This window comes from Balaenoptera ricei, chromosome 13 (genome assembly GCF_028023285.1).
Source record: "Balaenoptera ricei isolate mBalRic1 chromosome 13, mBalRic1.hap2, whole genome shotgun sequence".
NCBI classification, from domain to species: Eukaryota; Metazoa; Chordata; class Mammalia; order Artiodactyla; family Balaenopteridae; genus Balaenoptera; species Balaenoptera ricei.
In genome coordinates this window covers 82,034,979-82,050,902 of record NC_082651.1, presented here as the reverse complement: position 1 = coordinate 82,050,902, position 15,924 = coordinate 82,034,979, and the positions used below count along the sequence as shown (strand labels likewise).

The 15,924-nt window shown below is 55.5% G+C and overlaps 1 protein-coding gene across 4 annotated transcripts; it reads left to right on the top strand.

Moving 5' to 3' along the window:
- Window positions 1-251: 251 nt before the first annotated feature.
- SLC35F6 (solute carrier family 35 member F6) lies at window positions 252-15,161 on the top strand. 4 transcript variants are annotated; one of them, XM_059893407.1, is made up of 7 exons: window positions 252-443; window positions 7,663-7,735; window positions 8,627-8,798; window positions 9,047-9,259; window positions 9,512-9,806; window positions 9,999-10,109; window positions 11,432-11,518. In XM_059893407.1, the coding sequence occupies exons 1-6, from the start codon at window positions 367-369 to the stop codon at window positions 10,105-10,107; spliced, it is 939 nt and encodes a 312-aa protein (XP_059749390.1). In that variant the 5' UTR covers window positions 252-366; the 3' UTR covers window positions 10,108-10,109; window positions 11,432-11,518. The 4 variants fall into 4 exon arrangements, with proteins under 4 accessions (XP_059749390.1, XP_059749391.1, XP_059749389.1 ...); XM_059893408.1 differs by lacking the exon at window positions 11,432-11,518 and adding an exon at window positions 10,289-10,365; XM_059893406.1 differs by lacking the exon at window positions 9,512-9,806 and having other exon boundaries at window positions 11,432-15,161.
- Window positions 15,162-15,924: the final 763 nt, after the last annotated feature.

Sequence of the window (15,924 nt, the reverse complement as noted above, 5' to 3'; positions counted from 1 at the left end):
CTCTGACATTGTTCAGCTCAATCTCTCTAAAGGGTTTACAGAACGCTCTAATATCCACGGTGCATTTTCACTTCATCGTCCCATCAGCCCCTTTTGCAGATGGGGAGACCTGGGCCCGTGACTTGACACTGTCACTCTGTGAGGACCAGCGCCCCCGGCTCCGGCTCTGGAGAGCGCAGACGCCAGGCCCCCCGCGACCTCCCTGGGGGCGGAGTGAGCAGGCGCGGGGCGGGGCCTTTCAGGTCATGTGACTGCCGGCCCGGAAGCACTCGCGCCGCAGACCCCGGGGGTGACCAGTTTGGGGGCTACCACCTCAAGCGCGCGCGGAGGTTGCGCTCCTGTTTCGCGCTCCCAGCATCCGCCGCCATGGCCTGGACCAAGTACCAGCTGTTCCTGGCCGGGCTCATGCTCGTCACCGGCTCCATCAACACGCTCTCGGCAAAGTGAGTCCGGGCCTGGCCGGGAGGGGACTCCGCGCCCTCCCTTCGCGGCTCTCCTTTCCTGGCTTCACCAGCCAGCTCAGTTGCTCTGATCCGTTCATGCGGTTTATGGACCACCCAAGGGGTACGAGGCGCAGGGAAATGCGGGGCAGGGCCGTGTCCCCGGCTGGAGGACCCGAGCCCCGGCTTTGATTCGCTGTGTGCTTGATCCCAGCGAGTCACTTTCTAACTCAGCGCCTCAGTTTCCTCATTTTTAAACGGGAGGGAGTTTCTCTCCCCTGCCCCTTCCAAGCTGGCATCAGGGGCCCCGCCCTCCAGGAGCTGTGGGCCAGGGAGGGCTACAATAAACGTCGTGCGGACCGAGTGACCAGTGAGCGTGGAGGGCTGCGATGACAGAGAAGGGGGTGCACCATGGGCCCCTCTTGGAGGAAGGGTTACAGCTGGGCCTCGAAGCCTCGGTAGGATTTCTACATGTGGTGGGGACATCGAGGCAGGAACAGCAAGGCCAGATCCAAGTGGATTGTAACTAGCACCGAACGCCCAGGCTGGATTTTGTCCCATAATCCAAGAGGGGCTTGTGAGATGGGGAGTGGCATGTTAAAAGTGATACGGTGAACCTGGTGGTCAAGGTGAAAAGTAGTTGGCTGCAGGAAGACCACTCCAAGGGTGCTGCATAGCAGATAAGGGGAACTAGGAGGCGGCAGTGAGGTGGGAAGGGAAGGGTCAGGTGGGAGAGACCAGGTGCAGAGTGAAGCCATGGGGCCTGACCCACAGGATCCAATAATCACTCCTGGGCTTCTGCCTGGGGCAACAGAAGTGGCATTAACCCAGGCAGGGTGGGCAGGGGGGCAGTTCAGCTCTGATGTAAGAGGGTGTGGTGCTCGTGGGACGGTGAGGACAGTCCTCAGGAGGTTGGGGACTGAGGACCTGGGGCTGTCATGAGGCTAAGGGACCGAGCATAGCCTCCTCTCTGTAACAAGCGGGAAGCCCGGGAAGCAGCCCCTTCTCTTGGCGGCCCTTTGTCCGTTTCTCTGCCCCGACCTCGGGGCAGGGCCCTCCTGCCCCTCTGCCACCATCTAAGAGCCCCAGTACCCAGAGCCTGCCCTTTCTCTGAACCAATTCCAAGGTGCACGTGGAGGACAGTAGACAGTGACCCTCTCCCAGTCAGACCTCCCTTCCGCCTGAGCCCTGCCAGGCTCCAGAGCAAAGGGGAGTCACCCCAGTCACCCTCTGGGCTGCGCTCCAGGCCCCCTGAGGGTGGTGGGGATAGTCGTATCTTATTCGTTTTTGAGGGTGTTTCTTCCCAGCGTACTCCATCAGTGATGTGAGAAATGCCCCCGAAGAGAGGTCTGGGAGAGAAGTATCCTGTTCGATTCATCAGGCATGTGAGGCACTGCCTAGACCTAGGGAAGGAGACAGAAGTGACCAAGAGAAGGTCCCAGGCTTTGAGATGCTTAGAATCTGCAGCAGAGGAGACAGATGTGTACACGCTTGGCAATCACAGTGTCCTCCCTTCTCCACAGAAGGTGGACCTCTGGGTGAGGCCCACCTGTCTCTCTGGTTGGGCTCTGGCCGCCTGTGTCTGTGTCTTGTGCTGGGCTCCTGGGCCTTGAGGCCTCCTGAAGGGTACTCCTTTTGCTGAGCCCTTAGCTATAAAGGAAACTCAACCTGAGAGCTCCCATCTCAGGATCTGACTGCAGCAGAACAAGTCATCTGTCCATCCGTCCCACAAGCCAAGGCCTCAGTCTGGTGCTTATAGGGTGGCTGTGGTCTGCTGGGGCCACCATCCGCAAGGAGAGCTGAGTTACCTACTGAGGTAAACTGCTGACTCAGCTCCTTCTGTAAAAAAAACTCCAGACCGGTCAGCTAAGAAGCCAGGGGATCCTCAGCCCTGAAGGACTGAAGACAGTGGATGAGGAAGTGGGCGTGAGCATGTGTTGCTGCTGTGCTGGGACCACAGATCAGCTGTCCGCTGCAGGAGGTCACTGCCCACTCAGCAGGATTGGGTGTGCTGCAGGGAGCCGGCCTGGCCGGGCTGGGCTGGGGATCACCTACCCCCAGGAGGGAAAGTCACCGATCAGGCTGGCCCTGTAGCCTCGTCCCTGGGTGTTGGCAGAAGGTCCCTCGCTTCTCCTTTCTGTAGCTGCTTTCTCCCCCCTCACCAGGCTTCTGCTGATGCACTTCCTGGAGACCAAACATTTGCCCTCCTCTGGCACCGCGTAGGGCTGTCTGCCTGAACCAGTGCACATTTCGGAGTCCCACTCTCCTGAATCCAGCTGGGGTTCTGCATGTAAAGAACCAGGGTCAAGTAGACACTCACTCAGGAAGGCTCACATCCCCTCCTAAACTTCTGCAGGCTGTGAAGCCCACCCAGCCATGAAGGGGCCGTGGGGGTCATTTCTCCAACAGTCAGGCTCACTGGGTCCGGGGAGCCTGCAGGAAGGTGGCAGGAGGCCTGCGATCACTGAGCCTCTTTTAGGGAAGGACTGTCACTGTCCTTCCTGCGCCAGCTCTAACTTTTGCCTTGGCAGCTGCCCCTCCCCCCACCCATAGGTTCCAAAAGTGGGCACAGGATAATTGCTTCAGAGGGGTTCAGGCCAGCTGGAGAAAGCCTTAAGTCAGCAGGGCAGTGTAGCAGTGAAAAGAGCATGAGACTTGGAAGCTATGGGATTAGATGAGTCACTGGGCCTCTCCAAGCCTCAGTTTCATCGATGAAATGGGCATGATAATCCGTGCCCCACCTTCTCCCCAGACTCCTTGTAAGATCTACTGAGGAGAGTTATCTAATACTTAAGAGAGGGGGGGCTGTCGTCATTTATCACCACGTGAGCCAGGGCCACCTGCTATGACACCTCAGAGAGTGGAGAAGCCCTGGGGCCCTTCTGAAGATCCCAAGCCAGAGAAAGAAGCTGACTCACTGGGCTTAACAGACCCAGGATGAGAGCGGAAATGGCACAGATTCTGTGGGGAATGATGCACAGCTAATCCGTGCGAGGCAGCCGCATCAACCACTTCCTCAGCTTCTGACCGCCACCCCTGGTCCCACACAGACGCGTATGCCTCTCAGAACGCTGAGCTTTGGGTTTACTGAGCAAGGCCACGCCAGAGTGACTCACCCCTAGTAACGGTAGCCCACCCGGAGCCCTCCAAGGCCCAGGGAACTCTAAAGGAAGCCCGCCTCTGCCAGTGGAGGGCACTTCCTCATGTGGCCTCAGCCTGAGCCTGGTGGGTCCCCAAGGCCTCCTGCCCACAGCTTTCCCCAGGATATAGTGTCCAGAGAGAACGGAGGGCCCATCTGCAGGGCTGACCTTTTCCCCACCTCAGCCAGGGGGGTGGGAAGAAACTTGAGTAAGAAGGTGATCGGTGTTGAGGAAGGAGCACAGAACAGGGGGTGGTGCTCCTGGGTCCTAGTGCTTCCCTGTGTCCCTCAAGCCCTGTCTGGTCCCTGGGTTTCTCATCTCTCAAACAAGGAGCTTCCCGAGATGATGGCTGAGTTTGTTCTCCTCTTTCAGCACTTTGTGGCCCTCCAGGTGCCTCTGCGTCAGCCTGCAGGCTGGGTCCCAGAGGATGGATACTCTCCCCGGAAGCTTTCAGGCTGGAGCAGAGCTGGGGCCACACCCGCCCAACACAAGGGGAAGTGGCTCCTGCTCAGCAGGGGAGAAAGAGGGAGAAGGGGCAGCAAAGAACTTTTATTGACCACCTGCCATATGCCAGGTCTGATATGTCTTATTACTTTTGCCAATTCATCAGTGTTGGCATTATTATCCCCAATTTAGAGGTGAGAAATCTATAACACATCCAACCTGTGAGAGTCAAAAGTCTGAGCTTTCCGTGTATCCTGCTGCCTTTTCTGAAAATAAGTGCAAGCAGATGGGTTTGGCCCCAGATCTGCCCATCGTTAACTGTATGAGCCTGAACACGGCTCTCTCCACCCCAAGGTCTGAAGACCCTGTCTGTAAAATGAGGATCCTTGTCGTGAGGCCTAAACCACACAGCCCACATGAAGTGCTCAGCCTCCTCAGGGAGAAGTACAGGCCTGGTACAAAGTCAGTACACAGTGAATTGTACATTCATAAAAACATGTTAGTGAAGCGTTTTGCAAAGAGATAAGTGCTATCCCACTGGGGAGTGATTGCTTTCACCCCCAGATGAACCGGGTCTGGCTTTTGGCTCGTGTTCTGTGCTACCTGGGGTCCTTCTGAGACTGCACAGTGAGCCAAAAGTTTCCCAGGGCCAAGATGAGAAGCCTGACTCTATCCCAAAGTGACTGCAGGCCTGAACTCCTCCCTGGCCCCAAGAGTCTGGGCAGGGCAGCCTGTCCTGACACCCAAACCCTTGGGGTGTAAACCTGCCCCAGGCACTGAGATACAAAAAGATTCCATTTCCCCTGCTGGGAACCTGCCAGCCCCAGCCTGTTCAGGCAGAGCCACCCCTTGGAGAAAGCAGACAGCGCAGGGGGAGGGGAGGAGGTTTAGCTCCAGCCCTACAGCCAGCTCCCCGTGCAGTGCCCCTCCCTAGGGAAGGGCAGGCCCAGCTGGTCCCACCAGCAGGGGACACCTCAGACCAGGTGGCAAATTAGCAGTCATGGATACATTGCCTTTGGACTGTAGTACCTGCCTATTTGTCTAGCGGTGTCTGGAAGTCCCATTCATTCAACAACAAAAAAAATGTTGAACTTCTGTTTAATAATGTGCCAGGAGCAGGGGATTGAAAGCTGTGGAAGTTGCTGGATGCTGAGCTCACAGCCTCTCAAGTGACAAGGACCATGGAACCAGAAACTGATGCAGATATGAGTTGTCATGAGAGTAAGGTGCACAGGCAGTAGCCCAGGGGGAGTTCCAGGAAGTGGCCCCACTGCTAGGTCGGGGGTCTTGAGCCTGCCAGTCTGTGCTCTGGATGTGGCCCCAGGATGGGGAAGGGGCTTCCATACCAGCCCTTGCCATAGGCTTCTGGTTGACCATGAACTTGGCAGGACCTCCCTTGTCCCTCCTGGAGGAGCCCTGGGAACTCTCTCTCTGACTTGCTCACTCGCCGCAGGGCAGTTGTTCCTGCGCCCTTGGTAAAGCTTGACCTCTTTGCTCTCCTTGGCTTCTCTCTTTTGCTCAGCTGCCTCACCCAGGCCCTCCCAGAGGGCTCTGTCTGTGAAGGTGAGTCTGGCTGGAGAGCAGGCCAGGCTGAGTGAGCCATACAGGTGGTGTGTGTCCCACACCCACATCCCATGTCCTGTCCTGTCCTGCCCCGCCTGGGGATCCCAGAGTCACAATCTATAGCAGGTCGGGCAGAAATGAGACCCCAGAGAACAGGTGGTTTCTGTCGTTAATGGGGGTTTTCTTTGCCCCTTTGGTACTGGGTCTGGTTCCAGCCTGATCCCCTGACCCAGATTTCCTCTGCCTTCCCAACCAGGCGTATCAGAACTTCTAGCTGCCCATCAGCTCTCCTTTGACCTCCACCATTCCCAAGCACCAGAAGCCCTCCTGCCTTCCCTCCTCACATCTGTGGGAGTGGGTGGGGTCTCCTACCTTGAGATAAGTTTGCCATAGTCCTGTTTTGTTCACTTGCCCTGGGATATGTTCAGATCTCTTTGTAGATGTGATCTCTCCCTCCAGGTCTGTGCTACCACCAGCGCTCAGCCCGCCCTTCCCACCGCCTGCCCACTTGCCCTGGGCTGTGGGAAAGAGCTCCCTGTTCCCCTCCTCAGACTCAGGCACAGAGAAGCCCCGCCTGCACAGGATCTTTGTCAAACCCAGACCTGCACCGCTTGGCATGACCAGTGGCCCCTGCTTGGGGCACAGGAAGCAGGAGGCTTCCCTGCGCTCTGAGAGCCGAGGCTTGTGCACAGAGGAGCCAGCAGATAGGGCGGGGACCACGATGTAGCTGCTCTTGACAAACATTGTAAGGAAAGACATTTAAGAAGAAGTCCTGAGTCTTACACTTTAGGGACCGCCACCACCTACGAGTGGGGTTGCTGCAGCGGGGGCAGGTCAGTGGCCCACTGCAAGCGGCCCTGGGTCTGCATTGACTTGAGTCAGCAGTGTGATGTGGCCCATGCAGTCCAAGCCAGGTCAACTAACCAGGATGTCCAACACGTGGGAGGGGCCGCCCTGTTGCCCGACTCAGTCTGGGCCAGATCACATGCCCTTGGCTATGGGCCTGGGCCCACCAGAGTGCTTCCAGAAGTCAGCAGCCAGGGGAGTGAAAGGTTAGCAAGGGCTGGGGCTGCTTAACCAGGAGAAGATTCAGAAGGTGGGGAAGTCTCCACATATATGAAGGGCTTTCAAATGAAAGAGAGATTAGATTCCCAGGGACATAACTAAGGCCAGCGAGAGTGAAATTCAGAGGCAGAAGTTTTAGTGACAGACGGTGGTCGGTGCAAAAGGGTTGGCGGTAGCTGCCCAGAGCGCTGTGCCGTGACGGACTCTGGGCTCGGCGGGGAGCGTGCCATAATCAGGCCCATCTGCCGGGGTGCTGGCTGGCACCCACTCCACAAGTGCCATGTACTTGCCACCTGCTTCCAAGCCAGTGCTAGAGGAAACCCTCCAGACCCTTCAGGTTATGTGAAGGTGACCGGGTGGTCTGTGTCAGGTGGCCATTTCCCAGGGCCCACGTGACCTTGTAGACCAGGGACTCTTGATATGGGTCCCTTTGATAGTCTGGTGAAGCCTAGAGTAGTGTTTTAAAACGTGCAAATAAAAGACCAAGGATTACAGAAAAAGCTAATTGTATTGAAATAAAGTTATCAAGACATTAAACAAGCCAATTTGTGATACAGTAATGTACATGTGTGCATGCACTTGTTAACACATGAAATAGTAAGCAGTGGGTCTAATTACTGTAATTTTGGAGCAGTGATGAGTGTAAATAATACTTCACAATATCTGCAGTGACTCGAATGTGATAATGAGAAGAACTGTGATTTCCGTGTGTGACAAAGTCGCAGGTACTGCAATACTACACTCATAAGTGGAGGAAATGCTAAATTTCTGTTAGAGGTTCATGAGATTTCAGCTAAAGGGTCCCAGGCCCCCGCGTTCTGTCTACCATCCCAGGGGAAGACTCCTTGCCGCGGAGACTGGTCCCTTCGAGAGGGAGCCCCGCTCTGGGCCGAGTCCGCTAAGTCTGGTCTCTTGGATTCAGGAGGTGTGAGCTCTCTGCAGGCCCCAGGGCCGGGTGGGAGAGCCCGCTGCCACACTGCAGGGTTTGACCTTCTCTCTGTCTGCTGCAGGTGGGCGGACAACTTCGTGGCCCCAGGCTGCGGAGGGAGCCAGGAGCACAGCTTCCAGCATCCCTTCCTCCAGGTATCTGTGCCTGTCCTCGCCCATCTCCGTCTCCCAGGCCTCAGGTCAGGGGCCCCCACGAGGCCATGCTGCTTCCTGACCTGGGGTGGGGGCGTCCTCCCTTGCTCTCAGGAGAGCCACTTGCTTCTCTCTCTCTCCCTCCCAGAAGAGAGGCCAGAGTGTGAGGTGCCCCTGGAAAGGGGCAGAAGGCACAGTCCCCTGTAGGAAGCCTGCACAAGTCCTGGTGAGCGGTCATGCCCTGGACTCCTTGAGGCCAGCCCTCACCATGGCCAAGTCAGGACACATTTGGAAAAATCCAGCCCTGTCGTAAAACCTGCTCCCCAACCACGGGGAGCCCAGACCCCACTGGGGCAGGGCAGACACCATCAATGGAAGGTACCTTATTGCTAGACTAGGAAGCAGGAGACAAAGTTTAGTCCAGCTCTGCCAGCAACTTGCTTTGTGACCTTATATAAGTTCTCAAGCCTGTCGGGGCCTCAGTTTCTCCATCTGGAACGTGACCAGGGATTGGTCTAGATTGGTGGGTTTTCAGATCAGGCTCTACACAGCCTTAGGGTTTCCGTCGAGGTGTTTGAAGAGCTTAGGGGTAGACCTAGGAGGCAGGCTCTGGCCTCCCACACAGAGCAGTTCTGCTTTTGTCTGTTTTACATGTTGGGGTTATAGGTAAACTCTTGTGTGAAGAAAGGTTATGTTTAAAAAAATTTGTTACAGAGAATTCCCTGGCAGTCCAGTGGTTAGAACTCCATGCTTTCACTGCCGAGGGCACAGGTTTGATCCTTGGTTGGGGAACTAAGATCCCACAAGCCGTGCAGCACGGCCAAAAAAAAAAAAAAAACTCTTGTTATAGGTGGTCTTCCTTCCAGCTCTTAAGTCCTGGTTCTGTCCCTGCAGGCAGTGGGCATGTTCCTGGGGGAGTTCTCCTGCCTGGCTGCCTTCTACCTACTCCGGTGCAGAGCTGCAGGGCGCCCAGACACCAGTGCGGATCCCCAGCAGCCCTTCAGCCCCCTTCTTTTCCTGCCCCCAGCCCTCTGCGACATGACCGGGACCAGCATCATGTATGTGGGTGAGTAGCCAAGCCGGGCTGCCAAGGGCTCAGCGAAGCCTGTGGCCCAAGGGGGCTGCTGAGAAAGAGCCACCCCCAACTCATCCTCAGCTCGCCCCGCCCCTCTCCCACCGACCTTTACACACACGCCCCCAACCAAGGTTAACTGAGTACTTACCACGTGCCAGCCCTGTCAGCCCTGAGGACACCTCAGTGAACAGACAAGCTGGGCCCTTAGGAGCTAACGTCACATGTCTCTCCTCTCCTAGCCCTGAACATGACCAGTGCTTCCAGCTTCCAGATGCTGCGGGGAGCAGTGATCATATTCACAGGCCTGTTTTCGGTGACCTTCCTGGGACGGAGGCTGGCCCTGAGCCAGTGGCTGGGTATCCTCGCGACCATCGCAGGGCTGGTGGTCGTGGGCCTGGCTGACCTCCTGAGCAAGCACGACAGTCAGCACAAGCTCAGCGAAGTGATCACAGGTGTGGCCGGGGTGGGCATCCCGGGGCTGCCCTGCACAGAGTCACTCGACAAAGCATTTTACAAGCTCTGCTGTCCGCCAAGCCCTGGGGGAGGGCATGTGGGACACCAGCTGATGTGGACATGTACCTGCTCTCGAGGTGATGGGAAGAGCGTAGGGAAGACCAGCAAGGGACAAGCATCATGAGGGAGGGGTGGGTGAGGAGCGGGGAGGTCCGAGGAAGGAGAGGGCTAGTTCTGCGATTTACTTACAGCCACGCGGACTGCAGGATCCGGAAGAGGAAAGGAATGCATGTTGACTGAGCACTTACCGAGCGCCCAAGCATGCTTCGCACCGTGCTCGTCATCACTGCCATCCTCACAGTCCCGGAAAGGGAGCACTGCAGCCCGTTTTACAGTGAAGTGGCCACCCTGGTCACGCGTGGCAGGATTAAACCAGAGATGTCCATCTCAAAGCCTGTTGCTTCTCAAAAGAACTGCTTACCCCAGTTGTGCAGGCCTCAGGCCCAGGCAGACCCCTGGACCTTCTGGAGCCTTAGCCCAGAGCGGGTGACAGTGCCTTCCCTGCTGGCCTGCCTCACCCCGCAGGGGCCAGGAGGTCAGGCGCGGGGGCTGTCATGGCCGGACCTCGTGGGCTGTGCAGTGCCCTGCGGAGTCGGGGGCTGCAGGGGCTCTTAGGTTTCCGTGGGCTGGGATGTCTGCCTCAGCCTGGCCTCACCCTGGGCCCCTCCTTTCCCACAGGGGACCTGCTGATCATCATGGCCCAGATCATCGTCTCCATCCAGATGGTGCTGGAGGAGAAGTTTGTCTACAAGCACAACGTGCACCCACTGCGGGCAGTCGGCACTGAGGGTGCGTGTGAACACAGGCTGGCAGGAGGGCGCTGGGTGGAGCGCGCCCTGCGGGGTGGCACATGGAGGGAATGCAGTGAGGGCGCCTGGCGAGGCGCTGGGGGCCTCTGGGAAGGGCGAGCCTCCCGCCCTCCTTCCTCACTCCCTTCACCATGTTCGTGTTGACAAATACCCTGACAGCTGCCGTGCACTCGGCCAGGAGCTAAGGGAGGACAGGGACGAAGATGAATGAAACGCAAGCCCCGCTCTAGAGGAACCGACCAGCAGGAAAGGAGCAGGCGGTGCGTTTTAGCTCGGACCGCTTTTACTCAAGTGACGCTTCACTTGCCAAGCATATCTGAGTGTCATGGCCCAGGGAAGGTGGCATTTGTGCTACAGATTTCAGCAAGCAAGAATGGACAGGAGGGAACGCCAGGCAGAGTGGAGGCATGGGGAGCTGGATGTGAGTTTGGAAACCAGTGAGGAATAGTTTGGAGGGGGTACAGGTTTGATGTAGGGGAAATGATCAGGAATTGAATATGTCAGGGTCATATCTTGGAGAACCTTGAACATCAGGCAAGTGGATTTAGACTTTAAATGACAGGCAGGGAAGAGCCACGAAAGGTTTTTGAGCAGGGAAGTAAGTCAAAATGATGTTTTAAAATTATGAAACTAGTAGGGCGGATTAGAGCAGTGCTACCGAAGTGTGACCTACAGGCTTGTCAGGGAGCTCTTGGTGCCTGGTCCGCTGGGAGCTGAGGGCTTACGGCAGAACGTTAACCACCGAAATCAACTATGTCATCAAGCATACTGATTGCTTCCACTCACTTTTTTTTCCTAGCAAGACTTTCTGAGTGAAGCAGAGCCATGATTTACATTCTGGCCCAGCTCCTTGTCACAGACCAACAGCGCTGAGTTAGAGAGCTCTGTTTTTCCACACTTGTGAGATCAGTGTCGTGCTTGCAGCCAGCAGTCCTTTTGTCCGTGAACAGAATTGAGTTTAAAAAGTGTCCGTGAGCATTGTACATTGTAAGGGTAGCTGTCGTTTCGTGAAAGTATGTGTACATGTCTGTGCACTGGTCGCAGTATAAAATGTATTTCCTATTCTTGGTCCAGTCAGAAAACGCAGATTAAAGTGGAGAAGGGGCCGTCAGAGCCCATTCTGTAGGCCGTTGTAGTTCCTAACGAGCAGAGCGGCTCCAGGACCTGGAAGGAAGGAGCTGGTGCGAGGGTGGCTCGGAAGGGGAGGCTGGGAGGTCAGCGGGGCCCAGCGGGGTGGGCCGGGGCCTGCGGCGGGGCTGGGGGCCCCGCGGAGAGCGTGACGTGCTCCCTCCGCTCCCGCAGGCCTCTTTGGCTTCGTGATCCTCTCGCTGCTGCTGGTGCCCATGTACTACATCCCCGCCGGTTCCTTCAGTGGAAACCCTCGCGGGACGCTGGAGGACGCGCTGGACGCCTTCTGCCAGGTGGGCCGACAGCCACTCATCGCGCTGGCGCTGCTGGGCAACATCAGCAGCATCGCCTTCTTCAACTTTGCAGGCATCAGTGTCACCAAGGAGCTGAGCGCCACCACCCGAATGGTGCTGGACAGCCTGCGTACCGTTGTCATCTGGGCCCTGAGCCTGACGCTGGGCTGGGAGGCCTTCCACCCGCTGCAGATCCTTGGCTTCCTCGTCCTGCTGGCGGGCACAGCCCTCTACAACGGGCTGCACCGCCTGCTCCTGAGCCGCCTCTCCAGGGACCGGCCCCCGGCGGAGGAGGGCGAGCATGAGAGACTGCTGGGGGGCCCTCGGACTGCCATCAACGATGCCAGCTGAGCCTCCCGCTTTACTGCCACCTGGACGCTCCTTGTTCACCCCGAGGCTGAGGCCATGTGGGCTGGTGAACCTCAAGTGCCCTGTCCCCGAGGCCTCACCCTGCCCCCTCCCCACAGACCCCCTCCCTCCTGCCGCCCAGGGCAGCTGCTGCCACAGAAGATGACACAACACCCAGGTCCTCCTTTGTCACCACCCCATTCAGGCCTGAGTGCAGTGCCCGACCCCCAGCAGGCTTCCCCAGCCCCTCCTGCAACACTAGAGCTAAATCATGGAGTAGAATTGCAGGAACCAGCAGCCCTAGGGTTTCCTCCTAAACCATAAGCTAAGTGTGATTCTCCCAAGAAGAGAGGTCACTGAGCAAATTCTAATAGAACTAAGCACCACAGTTTCTAAAACTTGTAAGATACTCCCTAACCCTGTCTGGGAACCGAGGTTTCAGCCAGGGCCTTGCCGCAAACTCAGTGTGTGCTCCCCAGCCCTGTACCTGGCCACTCTGGGCCCTGGCGTCCTGCTCTGCAGAAGGTGTCCACAGTGTGGCTTCCGTGCCTTCCGGCCCAATTGGGCCCATTCTGCAGGGCTGTGGTTTTGACCAACCTGGGGAAGGAGTGACAGCCTGTTTATTGAAGATGCCCCCTGCCCATGGCGCTCCTCCCCACGCCTGCTCTGGCATCCTTGCTCACACCTTGAAGTCCTCCCCACCTGGGAGAAGTTACAGGGGGATTTCCAGGCAGCCCTTGATAATAGCTTTTATGAACTCTTCACCTCCCATTTTAAAGATGAGGAAACTTGAGTCCCAGAGTTATAAGTTGTTTGGCAAAAGGGCTCTCCTGCCATGGGCTCTGGCCGTGCAGCCACAGGACCAGGCAGTCGGCTGGGTTGTAGAGCACATCTGGGGTTCTGCCTCACCCCCAGCCACCTGACAGACACCATGGATAACCCTCCAGGGTGATGGGTTTACCGGGAGTCTACCGTTGAGAGTGATGCTGGTATCCCAGGCGTTATGTTAAGTGCTTAGCTTTCATTCTCTTGCATAACAGCCTGCACAGGTGGATGCAGGTGAGAAAAGTGTGGCCCAGAGAAGGTCAAGTGACTTCCTCGTGGAGCCGGTATGTCAAGCTGGGTTTGCCTGATTCCAAGCCTGTGGGCCCACTTACCATAAGAGTCTCTGAGATCTTTGGGGGTACTTCCTGTGGCTAGGAGAGAGGCATCCTGTGCTGTTATCCCCCCAGTAACCCCACCCTGAAGAGAGGGGCTGGCAGCAGGGACCCCAGGGAGCTGAGCGGCCCTTCATTCCAGTGGTCCTCACTCTGTGGCAGATCACTTTCCTGGGCAGCTCAATCGTGAAACAAATACCGAATGCCTTCCTTAAAATGGATCCTGGGAGAAGGGATCTCTGACAAGCAAAGCCCTCGGGCTGTGGGAATCCAGCAGGTTCTTACCGTCGGGAGAGAAAGGCCTCTCTATCCCACCAGCTCCGAGTCTCGGGGGACCCTGAGCTCCTCTGGGCCACGGTGTGTGTCACAGGAAGAAGGAAATGGAGATCGAGGGTGATGGGTGCTATAGCTGCTTTGTCCCAAAAACGGGGGCCTTACAGTGTTGTTTCAGGCGTTTTATTTTTAAAAAGAAGAGGGGAGTTGGCAGTGTGGACTTTTTTCTTTAATGAGAGGGAAGGAGCACAAAGGTTAGGACATTCCTGGAGGTAACGTCTAGAACGTTGGATGGAAAAGCTGTAAAGTACCAAATCATAGAAATCACGTGTGGATTTTAGCATTGAAGGGTTGGTGGGATTATAATGGGACTTCAGTGGTGAGAGGTGGCAGAGGATGGGGAGGGGACTTAAGGTCAGGCCTGCCACCCACTCAGGCAACTCGCTTTATCTCCTGGAGCTTTGGGTCTTCACATCTCTAAAATGGGGAAGCCTGCATCTCACAGGATGGCTGTGAATATTGCCTAAGATATAAATGGAAGGTGGCTGTAAATGCCAACGTACAGTGGAGCGTCCTGTAAGGCGGCACTGCCCACCAGGGTGGTCTGTCAGGCACTGAAGTCCCAGTGGAGCATTGGTTTTGCTCAGAGGGGGAGAAATGTTTTGTTAAAACATACCATTGTGGAATAGAGTGTAAACTTCACATTGATTATACGATAAAACAGGATGCCTCGTAAAATTTTTATGTTGACCCTAAGTACCCTTCCAGACCCTGGAGGTGTGTCCTCTGTATCCTAGTGTCTGGGGTGCTTCGGAGGATGAGTTTGAGAGGCCATGCTGTGTCATGCTGGTAATGGGGGCGGAGGGGGAAAGAATCTCCACTCTCCTGCTGAGTCTAGAGGGTTGTGAGGAATGTCTGTAGCTGTGGCCTACTGCTCTGAGTGGAATAATGGGGCCCTGGACCCCAAATTAGAATTGACTGATTAACAGACATCTGTAAACATCAGTTCAAATACAGTGTAATTCAGACTATCTGCACTGTAGTGAACTGACCAGTCCCTGCCCCATTCATAGTGGTCCTAGGGGACCCTGGGGCTGGGGTGTCCTCCAGGACTGCCATCCAGGTCCTGGAGTAGCCCTCAGGCTTGCTGCCCACAAGAGGTTTAGGACCGTGCCAGGTGGTTCCATTTGCCTTCGCTCTGTCCAAAGGTCTCTGTACTTTAACAAGCAAACAGCACTGAAGGAGATCAGAGGACGGTAGGAGGATTGGAGCAAACAGCCATGCAGTTTAGGGGGAGCCAGAGATATGTGTCCTCAGCTCCGTCTCTCCCTTCACTGGGTGGCTTTGGACAAGTGATGTTACCTCTCAAGACCTTGGCTGCCTACAAAAGAGAAGTTCTTCGTTTCCTAAATATGTTCACCTCCCTGACGTGCTTACAGATTTAGTTTTTTCATGTTTCCCTTGGTTAAGAGCCCCTCTGGCCTTCTGTTGACTACATTCTTTGAAAACCCTAGGTCAGCAGGGGGTTCCCTCTGTAGCCATAAAAGTTTATAAATCGCCTTTCTTCGTTAGAAACTCTTGTCAAAAAAATTGTTTGTTCATTTTTTAAGAGACTTTTATTGGAGTATAATTGATTTAAATGTTGTGTCAGGGGCTTCCCTGGCGGTCCCGTGGTTAAGACTCGGTGCTTCCACTGCAGCACTGCAGAGGGCACGGGTTCAATCCCTGGTCAGGGAACTAAGATCCCATATGCCACGTGGCATATGCCATGCGGCACAGCCAAAAATAAAAACAAAAATAAAATGTTGTGTTTCTGCTGTACAGCAAAGTGAATCGGTTATACATATATCTACTCTTTTTTAGATTCTTTTCCCACATAGGTCATTACAGAGTATTGAGTAGAGTTCCCTGTGCTATACAGTAGGTCCTTATTAGTTATCTATTTTATATATAGTAGTGTGTATATGTCAATCCCAATCTCCCAATTTATCCCTCCCTCCTTTTCCCCCCTGGTAACCATAAGTTTGTTTTCTACATCTGTGTCTTGTCAAAAAAAAATTTAATACGGGATTTCTATCCTAGAATTCAGCAAACTTTATTGAGAACTGAAGTGCTCCAAGAACTGGATCCATCAGAGGAAACAGGAGAGACGAATGTGTAGAGAAGGAACTCCAGCCCAGCACGATGTGCAGTAGTGAGAGGCCTTTTATGAGGGCAGGGGAGGCGGCGCAGGAGAGAGCATGTGGCCGAGTGCCCAGAGCTGTCCGCTCCACTTGAGCCCATGTTGCAGGGTGAGCAGGAGTCTTCCAGGCTGGGAGGAGGGGGGAAAGGAAATGATATCCTAGGAGGAAGGAACAGCTTGTAAAAAGCACAGAAATGTGTACATGTGTAACCAGCTGATGTATTCAAGAGCTGCAGGTAAGTAGACTGGTTTGCGGGCAAAGAGCGGGCAACACAGGGAGTGGCAAGAGACAAGGCCAGAGAGGGGCGCAGGCGCCCAGGTACTGCTGTGCCTTTTAGGCTTTGCTGAGGCTCTAGAACTCTATCTTTAGTAGGGTGCCACGGAGAGTTTTAAGAAGGGAGTGACATGACCCAA